The following is a 19,492-nucleotide window of genomic DNA, read 5'->3' as shown; positions in this document are numbered from 1 at the left end:
GAGGATTCACACTATTCTTGACCTCTTCAAGAACATCTTGGTAGCGAACCCAACACCTTCATTTGTTTGCACCATTTATCGTATTTTTTCGCATCAAGGATGGATAAGTTTGCAGGGATTATTTCACTGGAGACAAAATTCATGTTGCACAGTAGGTGTTTGGTGAATCAAACCATGCTCTTGATGTCAAATGTTAGAACTTGGAATCACCCGGTCGGTGAAAAATAGAAGTGATTGAGTGTGGAGAGGGAGAAGGTGAGATAAAGAATTAGAGAGAGAAGAGTTATGGATGAGAATTGACATTAACATTGATTCATAATATCTCTAAGGTATATATACAATTGCAGGTGGATTAGGACACAAGTAACAACCTAAATAACTGAAAATCTGAAAACTAACTGTCTCTAACCAGTTACACAAAACCTGTAAGTGGTTACAACTGTTTAAACAAAATTGAAACATAACAGTGGTATCGGTTACTGCAAATGCGTAACCGGTTACACCCTTGAGTCAACTTTCCATTTTTAACCCAAGAATAAGTTTCGTTCAGCTATAACCGGTTATACCCCAGTGGTAATCGGCTAGTGCACTTTAATTATTGTTTTTCGCTTAACAAACATGTGAAGTATTATTTTATAATATTGCTTTATACACCCATAAAATTGGTTGAATGTATCTGTATAGTAGAAAGGAGCGTGATAAACTCACTTTAACTTCATTTGTTAAGAGTTTCACATTGAACAATATATGATTTGAACATGTCTTTATAAGTGGGGGCAATAATCACCCTACAAGTCGGTTTTGTTGGGTTAAGTTAGACCCAACTACATTTTCTTAAGATGGTATCAAGAGCTTTGGTTTAAGATTCGGTGGACCACCTTCTATCAGGTTTACGCTATCGGACCACCCATAATTTATTTTCATGTTCCAAATGTCTAATTCTAGATTTGAAGTGGTGTGTTAAGAGTCTCACATCAGACAATATATGACTTGAATATGTCCTTATAAACAAGGATAATCCTAACTTTATAAACCGGTTTGGTAACATCATTATTTATTTGAGGTATATGACTTGATTAATATAAAGACTTGAAATAATAGCAAGAATTGGAGAGTATATTAACTTGTTATTTTGGTTTTATTTCAAATTAAAAGGTAAATTTTTTAGTTATAATTTAAACTAGTGATGATTACATCTCTGGATTGTTTGGATGCTTTTATTTTATTCTTGTTATTTATTTTGATCGCATATATTTTGAGGTGGTATGATTTTTTTTATTTGAGGTGTGTTTTTGTTATGATTCTCTCGATCTTATAATAAATATTTATTTTCTATTATTTGTTTTTGTAAAAAACACACTTTATGCAATTTATCATTAATGATTATTTTGGTTTAAAAAACTCAAAATAAAAAGTCTAAAAAAAAATTAATAACAAAGTAAAAAATGGATTAGCTTCTGTAGATCCGTGGCTAATTAAAATTATTTGAAAAATATATTTTGAATTTTAACAAAAAAATCTTATTTTGATTTTTCTTGTGTAAATACTTTATAAACAAATATTTTAAAAGCTATTTTTCTTAATAAAAAAATTGCTACCATTCTTTTCTGTCAAATTTTTCCTAAATAAAAAATGTTCTAGAAAATTTAATATATATTTTTAATTCAGTAATATATAATATAGTAAAATTAACTATTGTTTTTGTTAAAAAAATTACTTAAAAAACTTAAAACTAACAAAATATATCATCTAATATAATAATAATTAAATAATATTAAAATAATTCAATTAGTTTATTATTTTTAAAATCAACAAGATTTGAATTATTTGAATATGTAATTGATCGTTGCATGCATATACATTAATTTTTATTTTTATTCTTATAACTTAATATTTAAAAGTTTAATTTTAATCTTATTCTTTTGTTTTAATCATTAAAAAACTAATTTATATTGAAATTGATAGTTATGTTATGTTGATTATTTGATTATGAATTCTTTAATATTAAAAATACAAGGACTAAAATTAAATATTTTATATATTGCAATGTTACATATTAACAAAAGAGTAAAGTTAAAAAAATAAAAATTATGAAGAATAAAATAACTTTTCTACAAAGTAAAATAAAAGCAATATATTTACATAGACTGAATATCTATTTAAATTAACAAATAATTTTTCTTTTTATTAATTTATTTTATTTTTCATATCTCAAACTGACCCTATTTGAGTGAGAACCAAAACTAAAATCTCAATTGGTTATAAAAATATCTCGATTGTGATATTTGAATAAATATGGAAGATAATTTAAATATTTAACATGGTCAATTCATAAGGAACAAATATGATATGCTAAATAAATATCTGTAAATAATATCGGACTATGTAAGATAGATTTAATCTATAAAAAAGATATAAAAGATAAATGTAATTATTTTAGAATGACTCGTTGGATTTGTCAAAATAATTTCTTTCTGGTTTATCTTATAATCCACATATTTATAGAGATTGCTTTCATTTCATTTTATTTTCATTCTATCATATAGTTGAGTTTTATTTTAATATATGGAAAGTAAATATTAATAAATATATATACATATATATATTTTGGAATTTTCTTACAAAATCCAAAATTTTAATATTATAAAAAAAGAGATAAACATAGCTGTCAATTGTGTTATATAAAATATTAATTATTATATGACAATATGAGTATCTGGTTAAAAGTATTTATTATTTAAAAATAAACAAAAATATATTTTCATTATTTAATAGTTTTTAAAAATATTTTATGCAGAATTTTAAATACGAATTTAAATTATTACATTTTTTATAAATACTTAATACATGTTGTTGACCACTAAAACAATAAAAAAATTAAAAAATTTAGTTAAAATTATTGTAAAAAGTAATGGAAAATTAAAGTTTATATTTTATAATGTAATAATTTTTTAATTTAAAAGTTTGAAAAATATATCAATATTAGATGATTTTAAAATAGGAGATTAATATCAAAAACGAATAAATATAAAAGAACTAAAACATTAAGAGGATAAGTTATGTGCACTGTTACTATAAAAAATAATTTTATAAAAACATAATAATTATTAAAATCTAAATATTATAATAATTGAAATGTAATTAAACTCTTAGTGCAATGAATTAGATCCTTAGCTATAACTTTAAAATGACTAAAAATGAGTAGATGGAATATTTACCTATGGATGTTTAATTTATCGCATTAAAAATAATATGTTCTTTAGAATTTTTTATTGAATATTAAAAAAAAAATTCTTTCGTTTTTGTTCTACTTTTTTTATTTGAATTATTTTATTTTATTTTCTTGCACATTTATATAAAAAAATATGAAATATTCCATTTCAATAAAAAAATTTAATACGGCATTGATATTTTACGAATAAATAAGTAATTCTTTGCTTACCATCTACGAAAAACTTTTTAAAACAAAAAAAATATTAATAATAATAATAAAATATATAAAAAATCAAAAGGGTAATATTTCTGATTATGTTTCCTTTTCAGTTTATAGAAAAGCTATTCTTTTTTCTCAAATTCACACTGTCAAATTTGTTTCCACTTTTCTTTTTTATTTTCTTTTTACGAGTTAATTAATCAGACTGAATAAAAAGGAAAAAGAAAAAAAAAGGCAAAAAAAAAAACAAAATCCTTTAATTAAATATTTTCGATTCTACACGTGTGCGTAATCAAAGATTCATTCACCCAAGAAAATCCCTTTTTCCTAAATGTAGAAAATTTTGATTGACGTTTTGACCAAAAAATAAATAAATAAAAGAAAATTTTGATTGAGGTGTTTACGATACTAATCATGCCCCAGCATACACCGAATCACAGCCAACAAAAACACAATCTTAAGAATCCGATTACATATAAAATAAATAAAAACGACATTCCTGGCGCGTGATCACGCGCCGCGAAAGTGGAACAGACATCACGATCACTGTCCTTGTCAGAGTGGCCCCTACACGTCTCAATTTTTTCCTATCCTATATATTTGACAAATCTGACGAAATCAAGTGTTGGAATATTAGAGAGAGAAACACTTATTCTATATACGATATATAGAGAGAAACTGCATGCCTTTGTGATTGTAGAGAAAAAAGAAAAAAAAGATTATTTTTTCGGAATGGGTTTTGGGCTTTAATCAAAAGGGTCAATTATTTTTCTTATATAAAACCCATTAGTTTTAGAGAAATTGAAAAATAATTTGAAAGTTGAAAAAACTTGAAACAATTTGACTTTCTGATTACAACCTTGGACAGTCTTTGTAAGTCAGCTATGTTATTGTTACTATTTTATCCAAACATAAACATGATAGTTTTTCTTGAATAAACAACAATTTTAGTTTCTTTGTTTTATTAACATGTTTTCTCTGTCTGTTTCTCTTCTACAGATCCCAGAGAGACAGTGTTACTGTGTTTGGAGAAGGATCTGAACATTGTTTTTTCTTAAAAAATACAACTTTCTTGCAGTGTCCAAGTAAAAGGTATCTTTTTTTATTCTCATCGTACCTATGTTTTCGAATTACTACCATGTTATCATGATTGTTCTTTTTCTTAGTCTCGGTTCTTTTTGTTTTCTAAGGGTAAACTAAGGTTAAAAGGGTGACATTAATGTTTTGATTTGCTACAATTTATTTGAAAAGAATCCAAAATTTCTATGTTGTTGTGTGTTAGTATCTGATTTTTGATGGAGTGGATTTTGTAGGGACCCTTTTGTGTTTTTTTTCCTTCTTTGAATATTTTTTTTAATGCTGACAAATTATTGATAAAAATAGGAAAAAGAAACTTGGGTGACACTTCTATTTTCTTATTATTTGTCAGGATTGAATAAGAGAAACATGTGTTAATGTTAACTTTAGAGCAGAAAAAGGGGTTTTCTTGTCTTGTTCCTATCCTTACATTTGCAATGAAAAAAAAACACTTCAAATTTCTAGAAAAAGATAAGAGGCATGCATGTAACGTTGACATGGCAAAAACTGTGTTTTTTATAATATATTATAATTGTTATATTATAATGTATAATTTATAGTTTTTTTAAGACTTTATGAGTATTTTACTCAATATAGTTTAAAAGGTCAAACCTTGAGTAGAAGAATCCAAAACTAAAAGTGCCTTGGGAAATTGAGAGGGTGACTTGTTTAGAAAATAACCTTAACAAGTAAGCATAGTTTAGAAAAAGGTGCATGAACTTTGTGTTTTTTTGTTTTTTTATTTGGTATAAATAGAGCTCTAGTGTTTGAGTTTGAGGGTTTGTTTTTAGGCTGATAGAACTTCATTGCTCATCCATTTTCAATCTCTAGCTTGTCTTTGATCAATGTATGCTTCAAGCCTCTTTGGTTTCGATCTTGCTCTCTTTGTAATGTTTTTTATATTTTGTTGTTTTTTGATTGTTTCTAATGATTCTGAATGTGATCTGTGTTTTATGTAGCAAAGGAGAATGGAAAGGAATGGTCAGATGGGTTTGATTGGAGAGAGTTTTGAGGCTGGTTTGATAGGGAGGATGAGGGAAGACGAGTACGAAAGCAGGTCGGGAAGTGACAACTTTGACGGCGGCTCTGGCGATGAACTCGATGCTGGCGATGATCAGCCACGGAGCAAGAAGAAGAAATATCATCGACACAGTCCTCAACAAATTCAGGAGCTCGAAAAGTATGGTTATACGCAAGCTTTTTCATCAAATATGTGATTTGTTATCGATGGTTTTGTTACTCATCGGATCGGTGAATCTGTCTGTGATTCGTGTAATTAAGTCATTGATGTGAAAAGCTTTTAACTTGGATTTGTTGGCGACGATTTTAATGATGGTTTTTGTTCTTGATTGTTTTTAGCTTCTTCAAGGAGTGTCCTCACCCCGATGAGAAGCAAAGATCTGATCTTAGCAGGAAGCTCGGCTTGGAGATCAAGCAAGTGAAGTTCTGGTTTCAGAACCGGCGAACTCAGATGAAGGTAAAATTGAATGCATTAGTATTTGTGCAATTGTGTTAGTTTGTTGGTGCAATTGGTATTTGTGACAGATCTACGGATTTTACATTGATTTAAGTCGTATACGACAATGTAAAGATTTTGTACATTGTCATTGTCAATCAATCATAACCGCAGGACCATTATTGATTTGACTTAAATCGTATACGACAATGTAAAGATTTTGTACCTTGTCTGTCATTGTTTCCAACTAATCAACCATTATTGTTTCGACTTAAATCGTATACGAAATGGAAAGATTTTGTACCTTGTATGTCATTGTGTCCAACCGATCACAACCGCACAACCATTATTGTTTCGATTTAAATCGTATACGACAATGTAAAGATTTTGTACCTTGTCTGTCATTGTGTCCAACCAATCATAACTGCAGAACCATTATTGTTTCGACTTAAATCGTATACGACAATGGAAAGATTTTGTACCTTGTCTGTCATTGTGTCAACCAATCATAAACGCACAAGCATTATTGTTTTGATTTAAATCGTATACGACAATGTAAAGATTCTGTACCTTGTCTGTCATTGTCATTGTCAACCAATCATAACCATAGAACCATTATTGTTTCGACTTATCGTATACGACAATCGAAAGATTTTGTACCTTGTCTGTCATTGTGTCAACCAATCATAACCGCAGAACCATTATTGTTTCTACTTAAATCGGATACGTCAATGTAAAGATTTTGTTCCTTGTCCGTCATTTGTATCAACCAATAATAACCGCAGAACCATTTTTCTTTCGACTTAAATTACACACGACAATGTAAAGATTTTGTACATTATGGCATTGTCATTGTCAACCAATCATAACTGCAGGACCATTATTTTTAGACTTAAATCGTATATACTTTAATCTTCATGTGATTGGTTGAACTGTGTAAACCGTTTTACATTGATAGTGTATCAAAATTAATATCTATGTTATATTACATATTACTTCTATAACTTAAGATTTATGAATCTCTCTGTCACTTGTTGATATATACTGTACTAAACGAATTTCATTTGTTTTGAATCAGACACAATTGGAACGCCATGAGAACATGCTTCTGAGGCAGGAAAATGAGAAGCTCCGGGCGGAGAACAGTTTGATGAAAGACGCGATGGCAAATCCAACATGCAGCAACTGCGGCGGTCCAGCAATTCCAGGACAAATTTCAATGGAGGAACACCAGATAAGAATTGAGAATGCTCGGTTGAAGGAGGAGTTGGGCCGAGTCTGTACCTTGTCCAACAAGTTTCTCGGCCGCCCACTCTCGGCACTGGCCTCCATGACTATGCAGACTCAGAATTCGGGTCTTGAGTTTGGCATGGGAAGGAACGGCATTGTTGGTTCAAGCAATTTCAACATGTCACTTCCGATGGGATTTGATATGGGAGACGGGGTTATGGGAACTCCACCCCCATATCCTGGATCTCGAACACCGATGGGAATGATGGGAAATGATGCTCATCAGGAGAGATCTATGCTTCTTGAACTTGCATATGCTGCTATGGACGAACTGATCAAGATGTCTCAGCCTGATTCCTCTCTCTGGATTAAGGTTTCAGATGGCACGAAGGAAGTACTTAATCATGAGGAGTACTCCAGGATTGGTTCTCCCTTTAACGATCCAAAACCAAATGGTTTTGTAACTGAAGCTTCAAGAGAAATTGGAGTGTTAATCATCAGCAGTGCAGACCTTGTGGAAACAATGCTGGATGTGGTATGTCGCACAACTTTCTTAATCTTAGATGAAGTTTTACTGATTTTATTTGAAAATTTCCTGATCAAGAATTTAAAGTGGTTATGTTTCTTGTGATTGTCCATGATGCTCATATGGTCCCGACTCTCGAGTATTATATATTTATTTAGTGTTTGTTTCAATACTTAATAGGATCGTTGGTCAGAGATGTTTCCGTGTATGATTGCTCGAGCGCATACCTTGGAAGTTATATCTAATGGAACGGATGGAAGCAGAAATGGATTTATGCAAGTGGTACGTTTCTCTTCATTTTACTCAATGCTGCTTTATTTGGATGGAACTAATTAGGATTCATTATGATTTTCAGATGCAAGCTGAGCTTCAATTGCCTTCTCCATTAGTCCCTGTGCGACAATATACCTTCCTAAGGTATTCCAAGAAGCATGCCGAAGGTGTCTGGGTTGTGGTTGATGTTTCGATCGACATCGGCCGTAATGCTGCCAATGGAAGCCCTTTCATGAGCTGCAGGAGACTTCCTTCTGGATGCATTTTGCAGGATATGCCCAATGGTTTATGCCAGGTAAGTGCTTATCTAAATCATTTCAAACATTGATTTTCCTATGGTTTTAAATATGATTTTATTAAGTTTGTTATCATATTAAAAAATCAATAATCAGCTAACTATCTTGTGATTCGCCTTTGTATATCCGTAAATTGAACTATTGCAGATTACTTTGGTTGATCACTCTCAATACGATGAGAGTGTCGTCCACCAAAACTTCCGGCCATTGGTTAATTCTGGCATCGCGTTTGGTGCTCATAGATGGGTTGCAACTCTCCAGAGGCAGTGTGAATCACTTGCAATCGTCATGTCTGCTGCACCAACCGAAGACCCCACAGGTATATTGCACTATGTGTCATTTCGTGCCACTGTCAGGCACTGACACATGATAGACACCAGCCTCGTCTTCTATCTGAATTGTTAGTGCTACATAGCTTAACACGGCAATATTAATTTCAATTTTGACGGAAATGATTTTTATTTGCAGCCGTAAGCCCAGCAGGAAAGAAAAGCATGTTGAAGCTCGCACAGCGGATGTCTGATTACTTCTTGTCTGGAATTTGTCTTTCGTCGGCTTGCAATTGGGATGTCCTTCATATTGGTAATATAGGAAACAGTGACATGAAAATCATGTCTCGGAAACATATGGATGGCCCTGTTGAATGCATTGTGCTAAGTGCTTCAACTTCTGTTTGGATGCCGGTGTCACGCCAAAGGGTGTTTGATTTCCTCATTGAGGCACGGTTGAGAAGCGAGTGGGATTCTCTGTCCAATGGTGAAACCATGCAGGAGATGGTTCACATTGCTAAAGGTCAAGCTCTTGGAAATTCCGTTTCTATCCTCCGTGCCAGTAATGTAAGTTCTCTTTTACCATTATGTTCTTTATGAACAACCATTTGAAATGCTTAGTGTTTGTACCTTTCTATTAGTACCGCGTTTAATCGACACTTTAGGACTTGCATGGCGAGGCTTATATACATTCTTACATTTAACATTTTTTTCTAGGCTGTTGGTAATGGAAATGAGGATATGCTATACCTACAAGATTCATGGACTGATAGCTCTGGCTCGATGATCGTGTATTCTCCAGTCAGTTTGCAATCCTTGAACGTGGTGATGGGCGGTGGAGATTCTTCATTTGTTGCTCTTCTGCCTTCTGGCTTTTCAATTCTTCCAGATGGCCACTCAAACAGCAACAATATTGTCGGAGGTTCAAGTGATGGAAGCGGCAACTTCGGCGGAGAGAATGACAACAGCGGATGCTTGCTGACAGTTGGATTACAAATGTTGCTGAAGAACCCTCAGACAGGCAAGATGACAAAGGAGACGGTTGATACTGTTAATTCGCTCATCGCAGGCACCATTGAGAAGGTCAAAGATGCTCTTGGAGTTGCATGATGAAGAGTAGTTTTGATAGTAATAAATAAGAATAAGAATAAGAATATACCCTTTTTATTTCTTGAAATATTTGGTTATTTTTTCTAATATTTTGGATGTCTAGGGGATTTTATGTTGTTTATGTTTTACTTTGCTTGTAGGTAAAGTGAATAATATTGCATGACTTTGTTGCTTATATTGAATGTGTTTATATTATATTCGAATAATTTGGTTAAGATTGTGTGATTAAAATTTATTTTGTTCCAATGGACATATTATTAACTAGAGGTAGAAGTAATTTCTTGAAACAGGAGAATTTGGACTTTGTTCAGCATTGCTTTAGTTTCTACAAAGCTTTCTAGTTGATAACAATTTGTTGCAATGAGATTTTGTCTATCACTTGAAAGATTCTTCCAAGTAGCCTCAGCTGCAGACAAGTTAAGCCACTTTACAAGAACTTGCTTCACTTCCTTACCCTACGGTAACAGAATTGTAGTGGCTAAGATGTGTTTCGGGTTTAAAATAGGTCCAATATCATTAGTAAGTAGAGGTAGTGGCATATATTGGAGAGAATGGTCACCCTTACAAAGCTTCAGATTAACAATGTGAAAGACCAAATGTTTATAAGGAAAGGTCCGAAATATCTAGGACCAAGTTTTTGATTTTGTTTATATGGTTGGAGTTTCACTAGAATCATATCTCACACTGCTGTAAAAAGGGGGAGGGCTAGCTACAACAGTATCATACTTGATCAGCATAGGGGGATCTCTACCATATACTTCCTAAAATGGAGTCATGCCAATGCTACATTGATAGGACGAGTTATTCCAAAACTCGGACCAGGGAAGTAGTTGAGATCATTTATGTGGGAGCTGACCAGCAAAACACCTTAAGTACATCTCCAAGCACTTGTTAACTGCCTTAGTTTGACAGCCAGACTGAGGGTGGTAGGAGAAACTCATGGCTAAACTTATATCACTTAATTTAAATTTTTTCCATAATGCACTCGTGAAAACCTTATCATGATGAGACACCAAACTACTTGGTAACTCATGCAACTTCACAATATGGTGGAGAAAAGACTCAATTACTATAAGAATGGTACTATAAGAATGGTAAAGTCGGCCTTCAAGGGTGAAAAAATGACTATATTTGGATAATCTTTCAACAACAACCATGATGACAGTAAAGCCATTTGAAGGAGGCAACAACAACCATGATGACAGTAAAGCCATTTGAAGTAATAATGTCCATAGACACATCTTCCCAAACATGGGATGGAATAATGAGACTTCCCAAACATGGGATGGAATAATGAGAGGTTGAACTAATCCTGTCATAGCAGTATTGGAAGAATTAGATTCCTGACAAATCAAACACGAAGATACAAACAACTTAATATCCTTAGACATGGAGGGCCAGGTGAATTCGGAAGTAATTGAAGGGATTTAACTTTTAACGGAATAATCCCGATAAATGGATCTTAATTAAATTATTAATTATAAATCAGATATAAGATAAAAATTTCGAATTACCTCTTGAAGCAAAGTAGAACCCAATACTAACCGTCTTCTATTTTGAGAAAATTGACAATTAAGATTGAAAGAGCTCCTCTATTTATAGAGAGCTACTAAAATCCTAGTGCTTTTAGTTTGAACTTTTTCAAAATAAACTCAATTTTATTTAATTAAAGTTATTTTAATTAAATAAAATATTATTATATTTAATTAAACTCTTTTAATTAAATAAAATAAATGTTAATTAAATTAAATCATATTTAATTTAATTAAGTGTCGATTCTCATTTATTTAATTAAATCATATGTAATTAGATAAATTATATTTGTGTTAACTTATTAAATAATACGACTAACATCTAATTAAATTAAATATTATTTAATTTAATAATTCGTTTCATTATCAATACTGTATGCGTGTGATCCGGTAGGTTCTCGTTATGTTGACAATAATTTTAAATCACTTATTTAATATTATAAACAGTGAGCGGTATCTAGCAACACATCACTGCTACCCAAATGACGAGAATGTCATGTGATATGACATAATCTCTATGTGATAATGATCATGTGTATAATTACTCTTTTGTCCTTATATCTATATTGAACACAACACATAGAATGTGTCACCCTTGTATAGTCCAATATTTTTATTCCTTAATTCCCGAGTATAATTGATAACAAAAAATAAAGTATAATATCTCATATCAACTTATTTGAGAACGACCATACATTTTATAATCATACTCTATCAAGGGCCCCACAGATATTACTCCCGTATATGTAGGATGGACAAATTCTATCTAGGTCACTCATGTCCTTTAACATGATTTGCAAAGTACCCATAAACCATCTATATGGTCATCTTGTTACGGACAACATTTGATTGACAACAAAGTACTCGACTCCACATCTAGGATCCATATTGATTTCAGGCCGAAAGGTGGTTTACATCACTATCACTATGAGAATAACTTATGACACTTACATAACAAAATATGTAGAATTCTCATGGTGGGCCAATCCTGTTAGACTATGGCACGGATCTAGAGGGGGGGGGGGGGTTGAATAGATCCCAATTAAAATTTGAGTCGGCGCTACCAATTAAAAATTGGTTTTGAAAATTTGTTTTAAGTGCGGAAGCGGCCGAGGAAAATATAGTCTAAAACGAACTGTTATTGGAAAACCAGATATGCGTCAAGCCTATGGATTAGTGATAATGTAGAATACGAATCACTACACTAGTCACACTATCAATGATTTATTTCACTAGCTGGGATTCTTAGTTCCAATGATTCAAAGAGCAAACCAAACTAGATACACAACTAAGATAATTTTGGTTTAGGCAAATTATCAAACACTTGGTGTGCAAAAAACACTCCAAGCGATATTTATGTTGAGTAAGTGATTTCAATTAGTCTAGTACAATATTTTATTGTACTTTGGATTCAAAAATAGAGTTTTAATTTCTTACTCAATTAATATCAAGGTTTGATAAAAGTGCTTATACAAAAATCACTTATTTTAAGCTAAAAACAAATATGCTGAAAAATAGAGAAGGCAAAGATTTGATGAGGCAGTTCCCCCGTCGTCCTCGCTTCGGGGTACGTCTGCCCTCAATTCTAAAACTAGAATTGAGATTGCTTTAATAGATATCACATGTTGAGTATAACAATTTATACAAGGATTGTGAAGCAAATATACAACAGAATTCTCAAGACGTTGAATGTTGCTTCCACTCCTTGTTCCTTGATTCAAGGTGAATCAAGTCCTTCGATTGTTGTTGATAGACCTCTGATTCCCGCCCCTTTGTTGAATAACCCTCAGTTCTTCAAACCCTCGGCCCGGTTGATCTCAACTACAACAAATCGAACCCGAAATCTTCCCTTCAATATCACTGAATCCGCTACTAGATTGATGAAGACTTCCTCTTCTCAATCACCTTCGCTCAGCTGAAAATTGATGAAGAAATTCGTCCAAAAACCCCCAAAATCAAACCAGTCTTGAAGGACAAAACCCTAAAGGTTTTATTCAAGAAAAAACCTGTCGTAAGCTTCAACCCGAACCGGATTCCCCAATCACGGCTTCGAACGTTATCACCTTTAACCAATCACAAAGCACTTCAAAAATGGTTGTGTGTAATTGATGTGTTGTGAGATGTTGAAGATGAAGATGATGAATCTTGGACACCTATTTCACTTTTTCTTGTTCTTTGTACACTTGAATCAATTTGACAAAATGTTAGTTGATACAAGTAACTAAACTTCTATTTATAGTAACAAACCAACCAACCCACTTAACAGCTTTTCAAACAGAGTGGGAAATACTTAAAAACTGAATTTGCGCACGAACGGTCGACCATAGCAGGTCTATGCGTCGACGCATAGCCTGCAATTTTGGACAGTCTGAAAAACACATCAGTATGCATCGACCATAGGTCGGCGTGCGCTGACCCGTGGTTCCTGCGCTGACCCATGCGGCCGACTCAAGCCTTTTGTGCGCTGACCCGTGGGAAATGCACTATGTTATGCGCCGACCCTGCGGTCGACTCAAACCCTGCAAATCTGCAAAAATTCATATTTTTGTGGTTTTCATGCATTTTGTCATGACCACATTTTATCCACATATGTTGTATGAAATATAACAGTTTAGATGAGCATCGAAAAGGATATGATAGGTGATATGTTGCATTTGTTTTGTAGAGGTGGAATCAACAATGCCGATTCATCCATGGTGGTCATTTGTCATCATCGAAACCTATGATTGTATGTTGTATGACAGTTTGCCCTTACATACTTCCTCTTTTTGATGATGACAACCTGTGTGAAACCAAAGAAAAAAAACATGCAATATTTACACACACTCCCCCTTTCTTTTGTAATCTAAGGCTGATTGCAAAACAAACTGTTAATTGTTGTGAATATCTTGGCTTGGCTTTGGTACATGCTCTTCTCCCCCTTTGACAACATCAAAAAGAGAAAGAGATCTATTATTCAACAAAACATGATATTCAACAGGAGATAACGAATCATATAACAATATCACACCAGATATTATTACTGAACAAATTGAAAAAGGAGATAACATTAAACTAGATTAACAAACAAGCATAACAGATAATAAGTGTAGTCAAACAACAAAAGTATAGATGCACATGCAGTTTTATGCCCTAATGGCCTCGTCCTCGATGGTAACCAATATCCGGGTTTCTGTCAGGATCTGCCAAAGAAGTCATTTGGTCAGCAACACTACTTAGATACTTGAGGCACACATCGACAAAACCGCTCCCGTCGTTCAAATGTTTCTGTGAATGCTGCATACCGTTCATTCATGCTGGTTGAGAGACTATCGATCCTCTCATTTTGTGATTGAAGCTGGCTGCTTATATGAGCATAGCGCTCATCCTGAGTTTGTATGAATGATTGTTGAGCCAGCTGCATATTTCGCATCATATCTAAAAGTTCAGAAGAGTTTTCTTGCTGCGGAGGATACGATGGAGATTCTTCAGCACCATATTGATACGGCTGATAGAATTGGCGTTGTGTTGACCAGCCCATATGTTGCCATTCACCCCAACCACCATGGTTGGGGGCATCTTCTTCAGTTGAATAAGTATTCTGAACCCAAGCGGTGTTTGTGTAGTCGCGTGTGTCTGCTTGTGGAGGACTATCATGCTGCTCAAATGGTTGTCCTGCTTCTTCTTCTTCGTTTTCCTCTTGGTCTTCTTCTTCACTTTCATCACTTTCATCATCTTCTTCAACAGTCGTAGGAATATACCCTCTGCGAACAAATTTGTATATTCTCCGCTCATCACACCAAAAATATCCCATCATAGACAAAGTTTTTGGGCTGAATTCTTTATCTGAGGAAATAGAGGTATACGGAAAAGACGGATAATCAACGTCGGCTGCAGTAAGAACCTCTTGAATAAACGATCCATAGGCAAGAGTCGTTCCTCGTCCGGAGTCTCGTAAACTGAACATCCTACTAGAAATGTAGTAGGGCCAGTTTATTTTACGCTGATTTTTCAGGATATATATGAGATGAACCTCAGCCTGTTCAACTCGGGAAAGGCCACCCTTCTTAGGTCGCAGGATGCGTGACACAATCCACTGGAGAATGCGCTCACCTGTTTTCAGCTTACCGGCAGTGACAGTTCGTGGGAACGCATCACTGTTCACAATGTGGTCTGGGTAGGGTCGTTTCAGCATAGCGTTCAAAGCGCTCTTAAACTCGTATCCTTCTATTGTGTGAGAATCAGTTACCTCAGCAAGAGGATTTTCATCAGCAGCCAATGTCAGATCAAAATATTTATTCCAAACAGCAGACTTGAAAGATACCTTTGTTGTGCCGATCCTGGAGTGAAACTTTTGACCACGAAATTTGTCATGAAGGCAAGTGTAGAACACACGAACCAGGTCTTCGCTATATTTGGCATTGCATTCCAGGAATTTGACAATACCGTGATACTGAAGCAGATTCAGGATTTCTACGAGATGCATGCGTTCTGCTGTGAGTTTGTAGAATGCATGTTGCCTCACAACTCCTCTTTTACCAATGTCTTTGTTGAAGGAGTCGACAAGAGCTGGTGGAACTAATGATACAACGGTAATGGGTAAAGAGGCAGAGGATGATTCCCTTGATCTCTTACCGGTAGGTCTGCGGGATGAGGAAGCCATGGGTAATAATTCTGAAGCTTTTTGTGAAAGTAGAGATTTTGAGAGTGATTTTGAGAGTGATTTGCAAGAAGGAGGTTTGCCCTTTTTATAGATGAAGATTTAGGGTTTTGGGAAGAGGAGAGGCCAAGAGACAATAGGCACTAGGTAGATGCAACTCACAATGTAGTGGGTGGAATGCACACTTAATGAGAATTTGAAATGTAAATGCATGGGAAGTTTGAACGTTTTCTGCAGAGAAAAACTTACTTTTCGTGCGATGCGTTGACCATACTCTCTGCATGCGTCGACGCATACTGTTTGAATTTAAAAAAAAAAGAAAATTTGTAAGATGTGTGTCAACCATTGCCCTGTTATGGTCGACTCATACAGGCAAATTTTGCAATTTTCACTGTTATGCACATATGCTCACATGTTTGATGCATAAATAGAATGCCACACAACATTTAAACATCCAAATAGATATGGTATAAGAGACAAGTCATATATATACAATATTATCATGTAATACACCTATTTAGCCATGAAGGTTGAGAGAGAAAGAAGGGTAAAGGAACAATATCACCTCGATGCCGGAATAACTTGATGAACAATATACTTGTGCTTGCAACAACATTAACTTGTTAGAAGTACAAGATTATAGTTTTAAATGAAATAAGATAAAGCAAGCAATTTATAACGCCCGTTCCAAAATGTCGAGAATACCAAGTTCTCGGCGAATATGAAAGAAAGGCTCAGTAGCTAGCGGCTTTGTGAAAATGTCCGCTAGTTGATTTTTAGTGTTAACATGTTCAAATACAACATCACCTTTATCTACATGATCCCGAAGAAAGTGGTGTCGAATTTCGATATGTTTGGTGCGAGAATGCAACACAGGATTTTTGGTAAGATTAATGGCACTTGTATTGTCATAGAAAATGGGAATACGTTCAAGTTTGAGGTTAAAATCCAATAGTTGTTGCTTAATCCATAGGATTTGAGCACAACAACTACTGGCGGCAACGTATTCCACTTCGGCGGTTGACAAAGCAACTGAAACTTGTTTCTTGCTGTGCCAACTGACCAAGGAATTTGAAAATAAGTGACAAGTACCACTGGTGCTTTTCCTATCCGATTTGCAATCGGCAAAATCGGAATCGGAGAAGCCTACCAATGAGCAATCATTACCTTTGGAATACCATAGTCCATACTTCGGAGTACCAGATAGGTATCGAAGTATTCGTTTGACAGCTTTTAGATGGGATTCCTTGGGACATGATTGATATCTTGCGCACATACATACGCTAAACATAATGTCGGGACGAGAAGCAGTAAGATAGAGAAGTGATCCAATCATACCTCTATACCTTTTTACTTCTACGTCCTTACCGTTTTCATCTTTATTAAAGTTTGTACATGTTGGCATGAGGGTGTCAATGGCCTTGGCTTTTGCCATGTCAAATCTCTTGATAAGGTCCAAACGATACTTTGTTTGACTCACGAATGTTCCTTCATTGAGTTGTTTAATTTGCAAACCGAGAAAGTATGTGAGCTCCCCCATCATACTCATCTCGAATTCACCCTGCATAAGATCCGAAAACTCTCTCACGAGATTCATGTTAGTAGACCCAAATATAATATCGTCAACATAAATTTATACTAATATCAAGTACTTTCCTTGATGTTTAATAAAGAGAGTTGTGTCAACCTTTCCTCTTGAGTAACCTTGATCAAGTAAAAATTTACTTAGTCGCTCATACCAAGCTCTAGGAGCTTGTTTGAGACCATATAAAGCACTTTTTAGTTTGTAAGCATGATCAGGATACTCATGAGATTCAAAACCCGGAGGTTGTGCGACGTAGACCTCTTCATTTATGTAACCGTTAAGGAACGCACTCTTAACATCCATTTGGAATAGTTTAAAGTCTTTCGCACAAGCGAAGGCAAGGAGAAGGCGTATAGCCTCGAGTCGGGCAACCGGCGCATAAGTTTCCTCATAGTCGATGCCTTCCTCTTGGTTATACCCTTGCGCGACTAAACACGCCTTGTTATGGGTTATTACCCCGTTTTCGTCCAACTTGTTCCTAAACACCCATCGGGTGCCGATTACTCGATGATCTCGCGGAGGAGGGACAAGGTCCCAAACCTCATTTCTAGTGAACTGATTTAGTTCCTCCTGCATTGACAAAAACCAGTGCTTATCGAGTAGGGCTTCTTTAGGGTTTTTAGGTTCCATTTGTGAGACGAAAGCGAAGTGATAACAGAAATTACTTAGCTTCGATCGAGTTGTAACACCCTTTGAGATATCTCCGAGAATGTTGTCAATTGGATGGTCTTTGGGAGACTTCCAAGCTTGAGGGAGATCATCGTTTGAAGGCGGATGAGCTACCTCGGTTTCCTCATGGTGTACATCTTTATCCTCCTCAACTTTGACTTTGTCGGGTTGATCAATCCCCGGCTTGCCACCCTTGAGTATGTCTTCCGTAGATGTACCTGCACCATGAACAACATTACCCTTTCTGACGTTTCTCGGATATGATTCGTCAAAAGTGACGTGTACAGACTCTTCCACAGCAAGTAATCGTTTATTATATATTCTATATGCTTTACTCGATTGAGAGTATCCGAGGAAGATACCTTCGTCGGCCTTGGAATCGAATTTGCCCAAGTTTTCCTTTCCATTATTTAATACAAAACATTTGCAACCGAAAACATGTAAGTGAGAAACATTTGGCTTTCGCCCTTTTAAAAGCTCATACGGTGTTTTATTTAGAATGGGGCGAATGAGCACCCTATTCAAAACATAACACGCCGTACTAATGGCATCGGCCCAAAAATATTTCGGTAAACCACTTTCGTTAATCATTGTTCTTCCCAATTCTTCCAAAATTCGATTTTTACGCTCCACAACCCCATTTTGTTGAGGAGTACGTGGAGCGGAGAAGTTATGATCGATACCATGGTTACCGCAATATTCTTCAAATAAATGGTTTTCGAACTCACCCCCATGGTCGCTTCTAATTGAAACAATGTTTGTATTTAATTTATTTTGGGAAAGCTTAGCAAACTTTTCAAAGGCAGCGAACGTATCGCTCTTGCTTACTAAAAAGATAGTCCAACAAAATCTAGAAAAATCGTCCACTATTACGAAACCGTAATAATTTCCTCCTAGACTTTTAATCCTAGACGACCCAAATAAGTCCATATGAAGAAGTTCGAGAGGTCTCGTTGTTGAAACGATATTTTTGGATTTAAATGAGATCCTCGTTTGCTTCCCTTTTTGACAAGCATCACAAAGGTGATCCTTGGTGAACTTTATTTTGGGGAGACCTAGGACTAGATCTTTTGAGACTACTTTATTTAGTAAGTCAAAGTTAACATGTGCTAAACGCATATGCCATAACCATGAATCTTCACTCATTGTTACAAGGCATTTGCCACTTGTTATCGATACTTCGTTCAAGTCTAACATATAGACATTATTCACTCGCAGGCCATTAAACATACTCTTCTTATCATCATTATGTACAATTTTGCAACAATCTTTTGAAAAAGATACATTGTATCCTTTGTCACATAATTGACTGATGCTAAGTAGATTGTGTTTAAAACCTTTGACAAGCAATACATCAGAAATAGTAGTGGAAAAAGGGTTACCTACACTACCTTTAC

The 19,492-nt window shown here is 34.7% G+C and overlaps 1 protein-coding gene across 2 annotated transcripts; it reads left to right on the top strand.

The window, feature by feature from the left end:
- The first annotated feature begins 4,042 nt into the window (after positions 1-4,042).
- LOC127129824 (homeobox-leucine zipper protein ROC6) lies at positions 4,043-9,885 on the top strand. 2 transcript variants are annotated; one of them, XM_051058952.1, is made up of 10 exons: positions 4,043-4,306; positions 4,433-4,525; positions 5,470-5,690; positions 5,870-5,987; positions 7,045-7,731; positions 7,903-8,004; positions 8,078-8,290; positions 8,439-8,610; positions 8,760-9,127; positions 9,278-9,885. In XM_051058952.1, exons 3-10 carry the CDS (start codon positions 5,479-5,481, stop codon positions 9,668-9,670), a joined length of 2,265 nt encoding a protein of 754 aa, XP_050914909.1. In that variant the 5' UTR covers positions 4,043-4,306; positions 4,433-4,525; positions 5,470-5,478; the 3' UTR covers positions 9,671-9,885. The 2 variants fall into 2 exon arrangements, with proteins under 2 accessions (XP_050914909.1, XP_050914904.1); XM_051058947.1 differs by lacking the exons at positions 4,043-4,306; positions 4,433-4,525 and adding an exon at positions 5,239-5,357.
- Positions 9,886-19,492: the final 9,607 nt, after the last annotated feature.

Source organism: Lathyrus oleraceus, chromosome 1, assembly GCF_024323335.1.
Source record: "Lathyrus oleraceus cultivar Zhongwan6 chromosome 1, CAAS_Psat_ZW6_1.0, whole genome shotgun sequence".
Classification (NCBI taxonomy): Eukaryota; Viridiplantae; Streptophyta; class Magnoliopsida; order Fabales; family Fabaceae; genus Lathyrus; species Lathyrus oleraceus.
The sequence above is the reverse complement of the archived record's forward strand: the minus strand, read 5'-3'. Positions and strand labels throughout refer to the sequence as shown.